This window comes from Parasteatoda tepidariorum, chromosome 9, assembly GCF_982258835.1.
Source record: "Parasteatoda tepidariorum strain Cologne lab strain chromosome 9, Ptep-v5.0, whole genome shotgun sequence".
In the NCBI taxonomy this organism is placed as follows: Eukaryota; Metazoa; Arthropoda; class Arachnida; order Araneae; family Theridiidae; genus Parasteatoda; species Parasteatoda tepidariorum.
This window is the reverse complement of record NC_141763.1, coordinates 44,344,273-44,361,342: the sequence shown is the minus strand read 5'-3', so window position 1 is coordinate 44,361,342 and position 17,070 is coordinate 44,344,273. Positions and strand designations below refer to the sequence as shown.

General features: G+C 26.2%; 1 protein-coding gene across 1 annotated transcript; it reads right to left on the bottom strand.

Annotated features, from left to right (window-relative positions):
• Nucleotides 1-2,601: 2,601 nt before the first annotated feature.
• Nucleotides 2,602-17,069, bottom strand: LOC107456891 (phospholysine phosphohistidine inorganic pyrophosphate phosphatase). Its single transcript, XM_043039697.3, has 8 exons — nucleotides 16,839-17,069; nucleotides 16,428-16,540; nucleotides 15,044-15,231; nucleotides 11,026-11,179; nucleotides 9,643-9,706; nucleotides 9,472-9,564; nucleotides 7,618-7,709; nucleotides 2,602-4,362 (listed from the first exon to the last, which is right to left on the bottom strand). The coding sequence occupies exons 1-8, from the start codon at nucleotides 16,929-16,931 to the stop codon at nucleotides 4,272-4,274; spliced, it is 888 nt and encodes a 295-aa protein (XP_042895631.2). The 5' UTR covers nucleotides 16,932-17,069; the 3' UTR covers nucleotides 2,602-4,271.
• Between the last annotated feature and the right edge of the window lies 1 nt (nucleotide 17,070).

Genomic DNA, 17,070 nt, shown 5'->3' with positions numbered 1-17,070 from the left:
AAAAAGCCTTTTTTTATAATAAATAATATTATTATTTTAAAAATAAATTAGCTTTGATGTAACAGAAAACTACAACGAAGAAATAACTACTAAGAAGAAATTTTGTAGTTTAAATAGTATAAAATGCATTCGCTGTATGAAATAAGAAGTTCACGATTTTTTTTCTTCCGCTTTTTTAATAAATTTCACTATAACTTAAAATGCTTAAAGGAGGGAAAGGACAAAATCAATGAGAAAAAAAATTTCTTAGAAGAAGTCTTTTCCAGTTTAGAAAGATAAAGGCTTAAGTTTATTTCTTCCCTAAATTAACAATTGTTTTTGGTGTAAATGGACAACTGTCAAAATTTGAAAAACAAGTAAGCATATTGGCGAAGTTTCTGAACGGTAGAATAAATGAATCGAGATATATAACACTTGATTGTTATCATTTAATCAATTGTCCTAATATTGTGGTTTTTTATTCTGGCAACCACAATCGGATACCTACAAACGACGTCATCGTGGCATACAGTTACGCCACGATTCAGAAGCCAATCAAGATTTAAAAACACGCTGAATATCGCTTTCAGATATCCAATTAAATGTGAACGTTAACCTGCTAAGCACAGCCACGTGACTAGGCATAATCATGTGACTTAAATCATTAAGACATAAAATGGGTATTTGTGTTCTTTGGGGGTTGTCGGGCTACCAAAGCAGGGGAGCCATCCCCTCTGAAGAGGATCAAAATTGCGATGACATGTCTTTGGATCATCCTCAGGGATGTTTGCCAATTTTTAATAAAGTACCTACCTGTTCTTTGGGTAGCTAATTTTGCGAAACTAACGTTTTGAACTCTTTTACAGCATTAAAAGCATTTGTTTGATATCCTTGAAAAACGATTCAATGTTTTACAACAGCCATTTAAAACTAAAATAACACCACACAAAATTAGGCACCTAACGTATGTTATTTTCTACCAAATGTAAGAGTGTTCTTCAAAGATCTTTTGCAAAAGGAAAAATAAAAAAGCGACAAAGTTTTAGAGACTTAAACTCGGAACAAAGCTTTAAATTGAAACTAAGTACACTATTCCGCTTAAAAAAATTTACTTCAATGGGCTTCAAGACAAGTAGGTTAAAAATTTAAACAGTTTTCGTATGCTTAAAAAACAAAAAATCACCACTTTGGCGAGATTGCACAGTTTTGTAATTGTGGAAAACTAAGCATTTTTCGTATGCCTTTAAAAGACCAAACAATACAACTTTGGAGTAACTTTAAAGAAATTAAAAAATTGAGTCGTTTTTCCTTTTCACAAAGCTGCGGTTTTTTTTTCATTTTCACATTTTGCGCCACTTTTAGAAATAGCTTAGTGGAGGGTGGCTAAAAACGAACAAAACTTAACCTAAGACTCATGACTAACAGTTAAAAACTCACAACAGTTACAAAAGTAGTATGATATTAGCCAAAAGGCGCAACTTCATTCAATGATAAAAACTGTGACGATCAGCCTTAATCTTATCGGAAAAGGATCATAACAAATTCTATTAAATCCAAAATGCTTCTTTAATTTACAGAACTATTTCTGAGATGAACTTTTCAACAACCTTAAAAATATTTATCCAATTCCATGCAGCTTTTAATGTCATTTACAGTTGCTACATCTCAAATGCATGGTAACTAGTAACCATAGTTAAATTACTAAAACTATTTTAACTGAAACGAAGTCATTAGTGCATACTGATTTAAATGCATTATCAAACATAATTTATGATCAATTATTATTTTATTTAAACTTATCGAGCATAGTTTTATACAGTTCCTAAATTTTGTAATTTTCCTCATCTTAAAACCAGGATCTGGGGATCGTAACTGCTCTGGCAAATCACAGTGGCAGAAGTGATCTCTTAAAATTAAATGCTTTCATGATTTGTTTTTGTGATTGTCATAATTCATTGCTTTATGATTGGTCTTTGTGAGTGCCACACTTAGTTGCTTCATGATTGGTGATGTATATCCAAAATTATCATAAGTAATAGTTGAAAACCAAATTAATTCTTTTGAAATATGAATAGCCACCTTTCATTTTAAATGATCATTTTAATGATTTGATTAATTAGAACAAGAACAGAGCATTGACCTCTGCTGTACCTTATATCTATACCTTTATTTTTCATTTACATATGCATTTTGGATTCTCATTCGCATTACAAAGAAGGATTCAGACATTTAATTGAATAATTAATAAAAATAATTATAAAATATCTATTTAATTTGATTTTACAGTTAATGTTGCAAGTTTTTGAACATAGTCAATGCTTTTTCCTAAAAACAGACCAGGTCTGTTCATGCTTTTAGACTGGTTTATTGGAGGAAAAATGTCTACTCATGGCACTTTTGCAATCAATTATATAACCAAACTGGGTCCATTCACAATGCTGCATCGGTTTAACCAACATTTTTAAAACTAGAATCCATTATAAATGCATAAAATTTGCCAATACAATAATTATAAAAATAAAGTTTTTAATAATACTCAGATGATATGGCAGATATATTAAGTATACCTCAAATATTTTTAAATTAAGTGATTGCTATATCAAGAAATATACACATCATATGTTTTTTTTAATAAAACAGAAAAACAAATTTATTAAATATCCTATATATAATACAAAACAGAATAACATACTTAAAAGCTGTATTAAATAACAGATAAATAGAGGTGTAACTTTAATTCATTAACGCTAGAAAAAAAGAAGAGGGTAAAATGATTAAATCTCAAACTTCAGTAAAATGATTAAATCTTTAAAACTTCTAAGACTTTACATAATTTATTATCAGATGTACAGAAAGAAAAAGTCCAGGATTAAATACTGGGATATAATAATGAGAAATAACAAGATTTGTGGAGTTTACCGAATTTTGAAAAAGGACAATTTTTTCATCAAAAGAATGATTGCCACCGTTGTGTTACTATAATGATAAACTAAAAAAATTAATAAAATAAACTATCACAAATGAGATAGTATATTAGGAAATTTAAACTCTGTTATGTTTGAGCAATTCATTGATTCAACATATTTAACAAAATAAATTAATTAATTAAGTAGTAACATATCTTATTAAATATAAATTAAAAATTTTACAACTAATAAAATAACAAATATTTCATTTAAGCATAGTTCTTTACATAACATTGTTATACATTTAGGACATTAAACATCAGCAGCATAATAAAATATCTAAAACAAACTAATAAATTGGAAGACGAAATAGGCTTTAATAAAAGTGAAACTATTACCAGTAACATATTTAATTCATAAATTTAACTTATAAATAATCTCAAATGTAAAATTTTCATAAATGATGATTTTCTAATCTGATTCTTTTTTTATAAATGAAGAATTTACAGGCGTTTTTTTTTTAATGTTTGTTACATTTCTGAACATGCACAACAATTTAACTTAGCAAAAACTTGCAAAAAACAACAATTAAAACAATGACTCTAAAAATATATTTACTTGATGTGACCTTATCCAAATCCAAAACTGTAATAAGATATGTGATGAAGGTATACTGTTTCATAGTAAAACAAATTTTAAGATAAGGAAAAAGTAGATATTAAATATAACCAATCAATAAAACAAGAATTTAATAAAATAAATACAATAATTAATACAATATTAATCTAAAAAAATTATGCCCTATACATTTAAGTTAACTTATTTATTTAAACAAATCAAAAAATTAGAAAACATTTAAATTAGCAAGAGTAATTGTAAATTATGTGAAACTTAAAAATACAAAATTGTTAAAAATAAATGCTCTTGTATGAATAACTTAAAACTTATATAGAAACTTGTAAATGCAAAATAAATGCCATACAATGTAATAAAAGAATCTAATTTCCTTATTTTGATTATTATTCCAAAATAGTAATATTTCAAAATAGTAGTATTTATAATCCAAATTTGTAATTGGATATTAAATTCTACCCAATCTATTAGTAATCTACATTAAAAATGCTTTTTCCTTCTTTTCACTCCTTTCAGATTTTTCATTATATCAAGTTAAAAATAAGTTTAAAACCATCAAACAGTCTAAACATTACCTAACATAAATAAACACATGCAAAAAAATTAGCAGTCAAAAGCAGTTCGATAAGAGTTATATAACTCAAAATACTTTTCCTAGCCCTTTTACACACACAGACAGACATGATAGGGTATTTCAAGTATCAAACTCAGTATATATCAAAACTATATTATAAACTCTAAACAAAATATAAATCATTTCGTTTGGCACAAAATATCCACAAATTGTGCAAGATTATCAACAACAGCATCTGGTTTGACTTTTGACTTTACCAAATCAATTTCCCTAAAAAGAAAAATAATAAATTACATTTACAACTTCAAAGAGTAATAACTGTACAGTAGAAAATAATTTTGTACCATGTTTTCCTCATTAATAAAACTTAGAAATTTAAAGCTTATCATTAATTGCTGTTGACCATAGTAATATTAAAATTCTCTTTGTAAACACTAACTGCCACTGTTTACCAATATTTTTCTCTAGGAAAAAACTTTAAATCAACCATATAGAGCTAAAAAATGCAGAAGAAGCCAACATCATTAGTAAGTGCAAATAAAATAATTATTCTGCCATGTGAAACAAACTCACAACAGGGTTTTAAATTTTAAATAGAACAAAGTAAGGAGCCGTTTAAATATTACTTAAGCATATATTTGACAGTTTTAGACATCCCTTTCCCCCATGTCAGAAAAAAGTAAGCATATCGCAAACCCCCTCCCATGTAAAAGTAAGCAAATTTCAACCCCCTCCAGTTTACTAACCAACAATCTCCTCCAATATTCAATTAAATCATCTATATTATATAAAACGCTAATACGTACGTATGTATGAATGTATCAATAAAACCGATGATATTTCTTTTCTTGCGCTGGCAACAGTTTTCATTTTTAATTGATTGCATTCGGCGCGCAAGAGCACGCAGTGAGCAACCAGATAACAATAACCAGAGTGAGCATTATCAGGTTGTTCAATTCAGATTCATGCACTAAAAACATGACAATATTTAATTTAAACTCAATTAGGAATTAATTAATTAATTGAAGTGAGAATGCTTTAAAAGGCCGCTGTTGAATTGATATTTTTCTACTGGGAGCTACCTAAATGTCTAAAAAACGTTTAAGTGATTGTATTGAATTTTTTTATATTTCGCGTTTGTTTATGCATTGAATTTTCACGCTTTAAAATGCAGAATATTAGTGAAGCAATATTTGATAATTTATTTTGCTAATATGTTTCTTATTTAGCTAATGTTTTGATTTTTTCACCATGTACAATTTAAATAGCTAATATACTTTTTTAAAGGCCAATAAGAACATTGGTAGAATTCTTCCACATAAGTACAATACTATGTCTTTGATGATAAAATACTATGTCTTTGATGATAATATATTATGTCTTTGTGCTAGAACATTGTGTTCATTGGCGAGCGAGCGCAGCGAGTCATGGTTCACGGCGTGAACCACATAGGATTGCGTAGCAATTCTCGGGGGATGGCGAGCGTTAGCGAACAGGGGTGGAGCCTCCTAGTTATTCAATAAATTTTGATAATTTCTATAAAAATCATCAAAATAAAAAATTTTGTACTTAAAATTCGACCTTATATTAATTGTACATTTTAAATTATACAGTATGACATACTATTACCTTACGCAAATCCAGTTTTCAAGCCAATTGAAGGTAATGGACAAATAAAATGCAGTTTTTCATGTGAACATCCTTTAAAAATATATATCTTACTACCCTCTATTCACGCATTAATTTCATATCATGCAATCTGGCGACTAAGTCATGAAAATATATTTAAACTATTTTTGCAAGTTATTCGCAAGTACATGACATGTTCTCATTTGTGTTTCTTGAATTTTTTAAAATATTTTTACTTGATAAAATTAAATTTACGAATCATTCTTTTTTATATGGCGCTCCTCACACTATTGTATTGATATATTTTCCTTTGATTATATTATTAAAATATTAGAAAGCACAACTTTTGCAGATATAATTGAGTGAGCTGATGATATATATATAACAGTTTTTATACATAGATCAAAACTGTTTTGCAATATATATATTACAAAACAGTTGACCAGGACAGGAAAAGGTTCGTCTGAATACTGCCTGCCACAAAGATGATAGAATAAAATGAATGCTCTAAAGAAAGGTAATATCAAGCACAAGATCACAGTAAAAAGGAAAAGCCTGAGAAAAAAACGAAGAATGTGATACAAATCAATAAAGAATATAATTTGGTGTGCAACATAAACAAACAATATTTTTGTTTTATTGGTCCTTGATTTGATAAATAGTATTCAATTTAATGATATTACATAATAGATTACGCTTATTATTCAAACTTTCAAAAAGAGTGAAGACATATTATGAATAGGTCAGAAAATATAGCAATTGGAAAATGTTTAAATTATCTTGGTATTACTGAATATTGGTAATAAAAAGTCGTAATAAAGTTATGCCACTACAAAAAGAATAAATTAATATAAATATGAATGGCTTAGATTGTAAAACTAATTATAGAAGCCTTAATTTAATTGATAAAACTCATAACTTTTAATTTGTGAATGATGTTCGAATAAACAACATTAAAAAATCATGCACTCGATCCCTGACTTTAAAATCTTCCATTGATTTAAAGTTTTATGTGAATGTTTAATTTGATAGATTATTATTTCCATAGATTTAAGGTTTTTATACTTTTTAAATATTCGTAATAAGAAATTTTCGACAGTGTAGTTATATTTATCAGCATCAAAAGTATAACAAAAAATTGGAAAATTAGAAAAATGGTTAAATAAATAAAGAAAATCACAAATTCAAGAAAGAATCTCATTCTTGAGTGATAGTATACCACAAATGATTTTTTAGGATCAAAAGTGCTAGGAGATAAATGGAGGTCCATGTGAAGTCAAGTTTTAGAGCGTTGGTTTCTCAAAGAATACGGACTTAGCAATTTAGAAATGCTTTAATAAATTATCGCCATTTTAAATAAATTTTTTCTTTAAGAAATTGGCCTAACATTTTTTGAACTAATAAAATACATTAGGGAAGATGATGTAAGGATGGTCAAATTAGATCTATACATCATCATATATTATATTAAATGCATTATCATATATGCATCATATATAAACATCATATTATTAAAAAAACATATAAAAATGCTTATTTGGCGTATTTATATGTTTATTTGGCAAAAAATGGCTACACTGCACCATGAACTAGGTCTAAAAACAGCTTCTTTAGTTTAGAAAACAGGCATTTTTATTTTAAAAGCTAGATTGAGGTATAAGATCGAATGTCCTTAAGGTAAAAAAAAATATTATCTTGACGTTTATTACCAATTAATAAGTTTAAAGTAGGATAATGACATCAGTAAAAAAGCTTGTCATACATTCATAAAAAAAATAAACCAAACAGATAAAATATTAAATTTAAAAAATTTCTACATAATTAAACAAATTCTATAGCAGTAAATCATAATTATCCTAGGTACATTATCCACATAAAATTTAAAACATAACATGCCTGAATTTTCCAGTTCTAACTAATACACCTTTCATTCCACATTTTTGAGCAGCATGAACATCACTGCTAATATCATCACCCACCATGACAGCCTGAAATAATAAAACTAAATTAATATAATTACAAAAAAGGCACAATTAAAGTTAAGTAATTAAATAAAGTACACAGACTGAAACATTATAAACAGTGATGTATGCAAGCATCCAATTTTACAAAGTAAGGAGAAAACAAGTTTAAATTAAAATATCAAAACAAAAAATATTGAACTTTTGTTCTTTCAATATTATAAATGCTAAAAATCAGCACAAATGTAATATTTTTTAAAACAGTCAAGGTTGACCTCCTAAGCAAATTCACGACACAAAATATGGGATTAAGAACCCAAAGCTGTCTAAAAATATACAAAACTGTTCAAAAGTGTCCGAAACCTGCAATTCTGAAAATTGTTTAAACTAAAATTAGACTTATTGCATATAAAAAATAATTATCTCACAATATTTTTACTACTATTTAATTTGAAATATTATTATGCTTAAATTTTAAATATTAGTTCAATATCAATTCAATATTAGTTCCATATCAATTGGTATTCGCACAATTTATTGTATTTTTAAGAATAGTACATCTAATATATGTTTTAAAATATTTTAAATATTATTTTACTTTAAATATTAGTCCAATATTATGTGATATTGCACAATTTATTGCATTTTTAAAACTATTAAATTTAGTATATATTTTAAAATATATATCAATAAAGAAGATACGTAGAATGAACATTTAAAGACCTAAAAAGCAACATTTTTATGAGGGACATCCAAAACATTTTCAATACTGATAATGGCAGTTTATGAACTAAATTAATGGGGCAAATGTTTAACACAAAAAATTGTGATAAGTAAATAAAAAGAAAATTTTTTGATTTAATTTAATAGTCCCAATCATTGTTATATAGTCTTATTTAGAAAACTTCATCAAAGAATATTAAATTAATCATATCACACTCAAGATTATTAAGACAAAAAAAAGTTATTATTATGCAAAAAAATTAAGAAAAAAAAAATAAAATTATATGAACTAAAATTGAATGTAATAACATAAACATATAATTATAAAAATTATTTTGCAAGTGATAAAATAAAATAATAATTATAGAGCTATTTACACTAATTTACAGTATGAGAATGATTTTTTTTAAATTTTATTTTGTTATTTATTCAATTTCTACTTATTAGTGTACCATTGTTTTTGATCTTAAGAAACCAAAAAATATTTTCAATTGCCACAAATATTTTTTATTAATCTTTACAGTATTTATTAACTAATGAATAGCCACAGGAGCTTTGTTTTAAAGGACATGGTGCAATAAATAAATAAAATAAGTAATACTTAATGCATGAAAAAAAGTATTGAAAACTAGTGCCAGTGAGATATATCAAACAAGCAGCTCGTAGTTAGCCAATTTAGAAAAATAATCAATCATCTAAACACTTAACAGCTGATCAATGATTTTAAAAAAATAGTACTAAATGAATTTTTGGAATATCTAATTCCAGTCAAAATAAAATTTATTAACACTTTAGACAATTTATTTTTAAACTATTTAGTCCACTTAAGTAGCAAAATATCATTGACTATCTCATTAATATAAAAGTCTTGATTGTTCTACAGACTACAGAAAGTATTGAGATTGTTCGATTCTTCAACAATGATTAGGTTCTGAAAATAATTTACAATTTAACAATATCAAATAACAAAAATAGTACAGAAATAGTTATGTAAAACAATATAAGATATGTTATACAATTTAAATAATTGTCCTATTAAGCAAATACCAAAAAAGAATTACATTACCTCTTCAGGTTTTACTCCCATCTCATTTAAGGCACTCAAAAAATAATCTGGACTAGGTTTACCAATCACTTTAGCTTCAACACCAGCAGCATACTAAATAATAGAGCAAAAACATTATAAATTTAAATAAACATTAAGACACAAATGAATAAGATAGAAGAAAAAACAAACCTCTAAGGCAACTGTATATCCACCCAAATCCATAACAAGCTCATCTTTTTCTTTATAATATTTCCTACAAATATAAAGATTTAAAAAATAAAAAAACAGGTTAAAATTTAAAACAACACATCAGATTTATTTAAAATATTCTTTAAAAAATATATTTGTTGTTATAATCATAAAAAGGTATAACATATGTATATATATACCATGTGACAGAATTGCGGCAACATGGCGACATTGTCACAGAACATTACAGAGTTTTTGCAGAAAGATTTTTCATTTGGGAAGGGGAAAATTTTGGTTTTCCTTTCGGCATAGTTTTTCAAAAAATTTTGTTTTTTTTCTTCTTTTTCTGCAGAATTTTTTTTCAAAGAAGTCTTTCTTGCGCATGAAAGAGGAAAGAAGAAATTGTTATTTTTCTATTCTCATTTGGGATTTAAAGAAAAGTCTGTAATGACTGACTTCAACTAGAATTTCAATTTAACAATATAAAATAAAAAATTTAGAAATCACGAAAGTTTAAAAGATAGTTCGCTCTAAAAATGATGTTCTTTCTTTAATTTTTTCTTTCTTTAAAGAACATCATGTTTTACATACACTTATATGAGAATCTCGTTAGTTCCTATATTTTGCATCGATTTACTACACGGACTTCATGATTTTCAGTTTAAGTACGAGTTTTAATTTTTGTACTGATTTACAAAAATTGAAAGACACTAGTGCATTTTTTCGCCTACAAAATGCAAGAAAGCGTCCAAAATATTAGAATTAAAAAATATTACTTTTACAATTAAAACTTTTTATTCTATACTTTCTTCTGTAAACACAACGTTTCTGTAACTCTAGTAATTATTATTATTAAAAGTATCTAAAACAGAAAGTCTGAAAAAAGTCTGCCACAGTGCATATATATACATATGTTGTGGACTAATTGAAAAATCTGGCTCATTTCAAATTATTTACATCACTTTGCAATGTATCCTCAAGGTTTACCTGCAAATAGTCTAAGAAACGATGTTGACAGTCAAGGAAAAAATTAAACAAGGAATCAATGAGGTATTATGAATATAAACATTTTCTCATAGACATCATTTTAAGTTTCAACATTAATTGAATTTTAACACACTAAGTGAAAACCCTGTTAGTTATGCAAGAAAACAGACTAACCAAGTTAAACATTTACAAGTTGCAGGTAAGGAAAAAAAATTTTTTGTTTCAATGAAGAAACTGTAGAGAGAAAAAAAAAAGATCAACAGATTGTATTTCAAATTAAAAGCACTGAGAGAATTAAAGACATTGCCAGGAAATAAGTAAACTTTGTGCATATATATATATATAAAAAAAAATGATTCAGAAATTGAAGTGCAGACAAAAAAAATTCCTGCCTACCCTTTTCCCATTGATATAAGTAATGGTTTTTCTGATTTCATAAGCACTTTAAAAGCTTCATTTACATTTTCATATGAAAAATAATCAGCTGCATCTCCAACAACAACACAGTTTGGGTTAGTACGTTCAGAATTATGAAACTCTGGCAAGATATCTGAAAAGAAAAAAAAAACAGTAATACTCAGTGCTAATATTTGAATTTAATCTGAAAGTTTGTTTTTAAAACATTCACATAAAAATGATCCATACATTAAAAGTGAAAAAAAAACCTAATAAACAATAAAGTTCATATGAAACTTTTCTAAATATTGTTAATAGGGATGCCACTAATTATTGTTCTATACAATTTTTTTTTAAAAAATGACATTTTTGAATGAATAATATTCAACTCTATCTTTACCAACAATACAATTTGGTGCAGAATATTAAAAATTACAATTCTCTTGCAAGATATTTGGAAAAAAATTAATTAAAACTTTATTATTTTCAAGCATTAAATTATTATTAATTTAAAATACAGTAAAAGAACATTCCTTAATAGAAATGAAATGATAAACTTAAAGCTATTCCATTTCATTTAAGAAAAACTCCTCCAAAGGTCAAATTCATCATTTCATCAATGGCTCGACAGCCCAGAGTGGGCCTGGGCCTTCTCAAGAAGCTTTTTCCAGGCTAACCTTTTTCCTGCTAGCGTTTTCCAGTTTTTATTTTTTAAGGCTTTAACCACAGCCAAAGACCAAAAGGTTTCTTTCTTAGCCATCTATTCATCTCAAATCCGGCCTGCCTGTTTTTTGTGTGCCAACTGGTTTGGCATTGGAAACTCTTTATGTGGTACGGTCTTCATCAATTCTGATAACGTGGAAAGCCCATTTTATTCTTTGTCGTCTAATGAAGTTAATAATGTCATGTTTATTATATGAGTGATAAAGCTCTAAATTTGTTCTTCTAAGCCACACACTATTTTTACATAGATTGCATCCACCACATATTACCTTTTTGTGCATGCAATAACCAATCTTTCGTATCTCCACCTTTATCAATACATGAGATTATCTAACTTCACGGCTTCTATTCTCTCTTTTCTTATTCTCAAGTCATAACAAAACAAAATCTTACAGCAAATACAGTACAGAATCCCTTATCCGGAAATCAGAAAACCGGAAAACCAAAAAACCGGAATGAAATTCGATAAATTTTCCCGCCATTTAAAAAAAAAATTTTTTTTTCCTCGTAAAATTTTTGGATTTTTCTTTTTTGAAAGATTTTTACCTTTCCATCATTTTGGAAATAATCATTAGTGTATTACTTCATATTTTTTTCTTCTTTTTAAGATTATTTCCAAACATATTTTTTTTAGTTGCTTTTAACAATAAAAAAAACGGCTTTTTGTAGCGATTCAGAAAACCGGAAAACTCAGTTATCCGGAATAGCGATGGTCCCAATCGTTTCGGATAATCGGTTCCCTACTGCATTTCTTTTTAATCAAAAATTTAATTTTTAGAGAATAGAAATAATGTATAGAAATACAAATAATAAAACATAAAATAAATTTAAATAAATGATTAAAAAAAGAGTAAGTAATTAGGTTAAACTGATATAAATCTCACCTGTTCATTCAAGGCTGATGAACAGGTAATATAACAGGATATGTTAGAATTTTCATGACTTAAAAATGCAAGTATTAATTAACGAATATCAAAAAAATCATAATTATAAAACATTAATGTTTAGACTCATAATATAAAAGTATACATTCTTTTTAATTATGGTACATTTTATGGTTTATTTGTATGGTCATTTATGGTACAAAAAGTTTATTTTATGGTACTAATAACAGGATTTGTGAATCAGAAACTTGCTTTAATAAAATATAAACTCATAGAAAATTTATATTCTACTTATAATAAAATCTATCCACAACAATAATTAAAGCTCAGAATAGAAAATTATTATTTTCTCTTTAACAATCTATTTTTTAGGAGTTAAAAAATATAAATTATATTTTTAGTGTGTGCATAATTTTAAACACTGTTGAACAAGACAAAACTCTTTCAGACAAGAAAAAGTTTCTAAAAGAAACTAAATAATTCTGATTTAGAATAAGATTACTATATTTCTCATTAATGTCAATTCTAATTCAAGAAAGCATAAATTTTTTTTTGAGGTAATTCTAATTTTCAACACTGATTCCATGAATACAATTACAAAAGTAACTCCTCAATTTACTAGCATTAGAGGTTATAAAAGCACCCGCCTACATTTCTAGTATCATTTGCATTTTCTAGTAAGAAAGAGTTAAACAATTTTACTGTAACAAGAAAAATGAGACAATTTGAGAAAGAAAAATAGGTAAAAGAAAATTATATCTCAACAAAATCACTTGGTTTGATTAAAGTGCTGTACCAATATAATGCGCTCATGAACTTGTACAATTAAGGTTACAAATTTTGCAAAAGGTTAGTAACATTTAAATAGATATTTCTGGCACAATAACATTAAATTTTTTACAGACCAGTGAATATAACAAGCTTATTTGTGATTACATTAGTTATATCACTGAAAAGATACTCTTATCTTGATTCCTTGACCCAAAATATTATACTTCAAAGCAGAGTATCAAAATACTGTACTTGAGAATAAGAAAATAATATCTCAAACATGCTTTTAAAAAAAAAAAAAAAAAAATCTTAAATTAATTATTATACAAATTAATTATCATACAAATATAGAGATAAATGTTGTGTTAAAAATCTTACAATAAATAAATTGTTTTTGAAGGAATATTATAGGTGCTATACGTCCCCGTGGCAGAATCGCAGCGATACGGCGACATTGTCGCAGAACGATACAGAGATCTTGCAGAAAGAATTTTCCTTTAGAAAGTAAAATTTTGGCTTTCTCTACTGCAAAAATTTTCGAAATTTTTTTTTCACTAAAATTATATTTAAACGATGCCTTTTTCCGCATCGGAGGGGAAAGAAATTTTCAAAATTTTTAGATTCTTATTTGAGAAGAATGCAAAATAAAAATATTGAAGCAAAAAATTTCTTTTCTGTAGTAATGTTTGAAAGATTTTTTTCCTCCACAATTATATTCAATAGATGTCTTTTTCACGCATCAGAGGGGAAGAAATACTCGTGATTTTTTTAATTCTTATTTGGAAAAAAAAAAATTGCTTTTCTTTTCTTTCATGGATTTTACGATTTTTAAATATGTGATGATGATTTACAAAATGCGAAAAAAGAAATAATTAATATGTTTTTCTCTTACAAAATATGAGAATATCGCCCATGGTATTAGAATAAAAAAATATTACATAATCATTTAAAAAAAATACATACAATTTTATTACATCCAAATAGTCTTTTCTTTGTAAATACAACGTTTCTGTTACTTTAAATTTAAAAATTTAATTAATAACATGTATATTAATTATTATTAATAGTTTCTTGCGGAAAGATATTAGTGCTAGAGAGGTTTATCGCAGAAAACCTAAAAAAAATCTGCCACAGAGCAATACGTACAAACAATACTAAATGCAAATATTTCATAATTTTATGCTGTTACAAATCAATTAATTTAAAATTAATTATGATTATTAATATTTTATTAATTTCTATAGGATATCACTATGTAGTAATTATATTAATATATAATTATAACATATTGATATATTAAACCTGGGTGAACTAATAGAAAAGCCTTTAAATATTCATGATAGAAATACTGTACTTGAGAATGAGAAAATAATAACACAAACATGTTTTTTTTTTAATACATAAATATATATATATCTAACTGTAACACAAATTATTTCTCCTATGAATCTTAAGACAAATTAAATGTTTTGCTAAAAATCTTATGACAAATAAATTATTTTTGAAAGAATATAATTGGCACAATGTATACAAATAATAAATACAAATGTTTCATTTCTTATACAGTTAAACAAAATTAATTTTAATTAAATTATTAGTATTTATATTTTATAAAATATCAAGATGTGATAAATTTATACCTGGATGAACTAATAGAAAAGGCCTTAAACTGTGCTTGTTCAAATAGTTAGCTGTCGCTATGCCTGGTGAAATAATTTGTTGTTCTGAGAAGGAATATCCAAATGAATTTAATTTGGATACTAAAGAGGAATTTGTCCTTTGTGTTTCATTTGTGACAAGACGGAAGGGAATGTGTAGAGACTGTATCCTGAAAATAAATTTAAATAGTTAAAATTTAAAGAAATAAATTGTTAGATAAGTGTTATTTAAAATCTTTAAAGTACAACAATTTATAACTAAGTTTTTAATCTTTGCCTTCACAATTTTAGCCTTTATTTTTTTTAAATAAATATAGAAGAGAAAATGTTTCACAATTTATATATATATTTTAAAAAAATAACTAGGAATCAATAAAAGATTCAACAATGAAACAAAACAAAAATAATAATAACCTAGAGTATTAATTAAATTTAAAACTAAATACTGTCACTTGATAATAAAATTTGACCCTTCGATTTGTAAAAATTTATCAGGGTGATAAAATTATTTAATAGATCAGTCAGAAAAAGTTAGGATTTAATTTTGAAGCTCTGATGAGAAATATTTGCACTATCACAGTGTTTTCACTACAGCGCGAGAATCTCGCATATCTTTTTCTTTTCTCGCATTAAAAAATTATTACCGCGAGAAATTTGCGCGTTCTATAAACATAATACATCTCGCATTTTGGAAAAAGTTTCTCATTACGCTATTAAGAATAAAATCTGTTTCACTTTTCCTCCAGGATCTTTCATTATTTTCAACATCTGCCCCGTTTTATCTAGCTTCCCTATTTACCAGTATTGTTTAGAACCTTTTCGAACAACAGAAAATAACCTTTCCGAACCACGGAACCCCTTTCAGAACACATTTCTCTGCAACCACGTGTTTACCTTAGGTAAGGTTTTGTCATGTAAGACATTCAAATTCTTTATGCGCTAATGTAAGATGGATAAATACCTTGTAAAAGCAAAATCTTCTATGATGATGCAGCAAAAATATTTAATGCTTTAAAAAATGGAAGACGTTAAAAATGTATTACAAATTATAATTTATAATTAAAGAAATGATTTTTTTTCAAGTCTATTTGTGTTTTTTTAGTTTTTAGAAATCTCACTTAACTTTTTGAAATCTCACAATGTTTTTGAGAACGGGTGAGAAATTCTCACCCATTTTTTTTCTATGACGAAAACACTGTATCAGATACATCAGAATATTGCGAAATATTCGAAGCAATGCGTGAATGAATATTTTTTATTTATCAAAGATTAATAGATACTTCAAACAAATCAAATATATAATAATTTTATATTATTTAAATTTTTAATACATTTATAAACAATTAGAAATTTAAAACTATCAAACCTTTGAATAGCATTCACCGAACCTAAAATAGCTCCACTATTTCCACTTTCATACAAAACGCCTGTAATGTCTAAAAGAATCCCTTTGATTTCAGAGCCCATAAAAGAAGCCATCTAAAACCATAAAACATATGTGCATTCATTTACTTATTCTAGAATGTTTTATAAAGTAGAAAATAGAGATAAAGTTAACTGATAAAAATTCTGAAGTACAGCTTGATTAATATCAAATTAAGTAACATCAAAAATATGCAAATTAAGTATAACTTGAAAGAAGTGTAAATTAAATATTGGTTCCATTTTTAACGACTATAAGTAATTTATATTATTTCAAAAATTAAATCACAGCAAAAATATTATAATAATATAATTATTTATTTAGAATTCAATTAGTTTAAACTTTGTTTTATACATTTCTGATAGCAAAATTAAAAAATGGAAATTGTCTTGATTTTCTCTCATTCAAGAAAAATTTTAATCCTAAAGAACTAAACTTCCAATACATTAAAAGAGTTTAATGTCTGTGTTAGAATAATTTTTTTGTCAGCACTTATAGTGCTTTTTAATTTTATTTCATGATTTGTCAAGATCTCTAGTATTTAATGTTTTCACGATGGTTTCAAAACAAAACAAAAACATTCAAC

Excerpts from the sequence above, each read along its gene's own strand:
- LOC107456891 (XM_043039697.3), bottom strand. The coding sequence starts at position 16,931 with ATGTATTGGAAGTTTAGTTCTTTAGGATTAAAATTTTTCTTGAATGAG. Across the intron at positions 15,232-16,427 it reads TCGGTGAATGCTATTCAAAG|GATACAGTCTCTACACATTC; the intron begins GTTTGATAGTTT and ends ATTTATTTTCAG. Across the intron at positions 7,710-9,471 it reads TGGGAGTAAAACCTGAAGAG|GCTGTCATGGTGGGTGATGA; the intron begins GTAATGTAATTC and ends TTATTATTTCAG.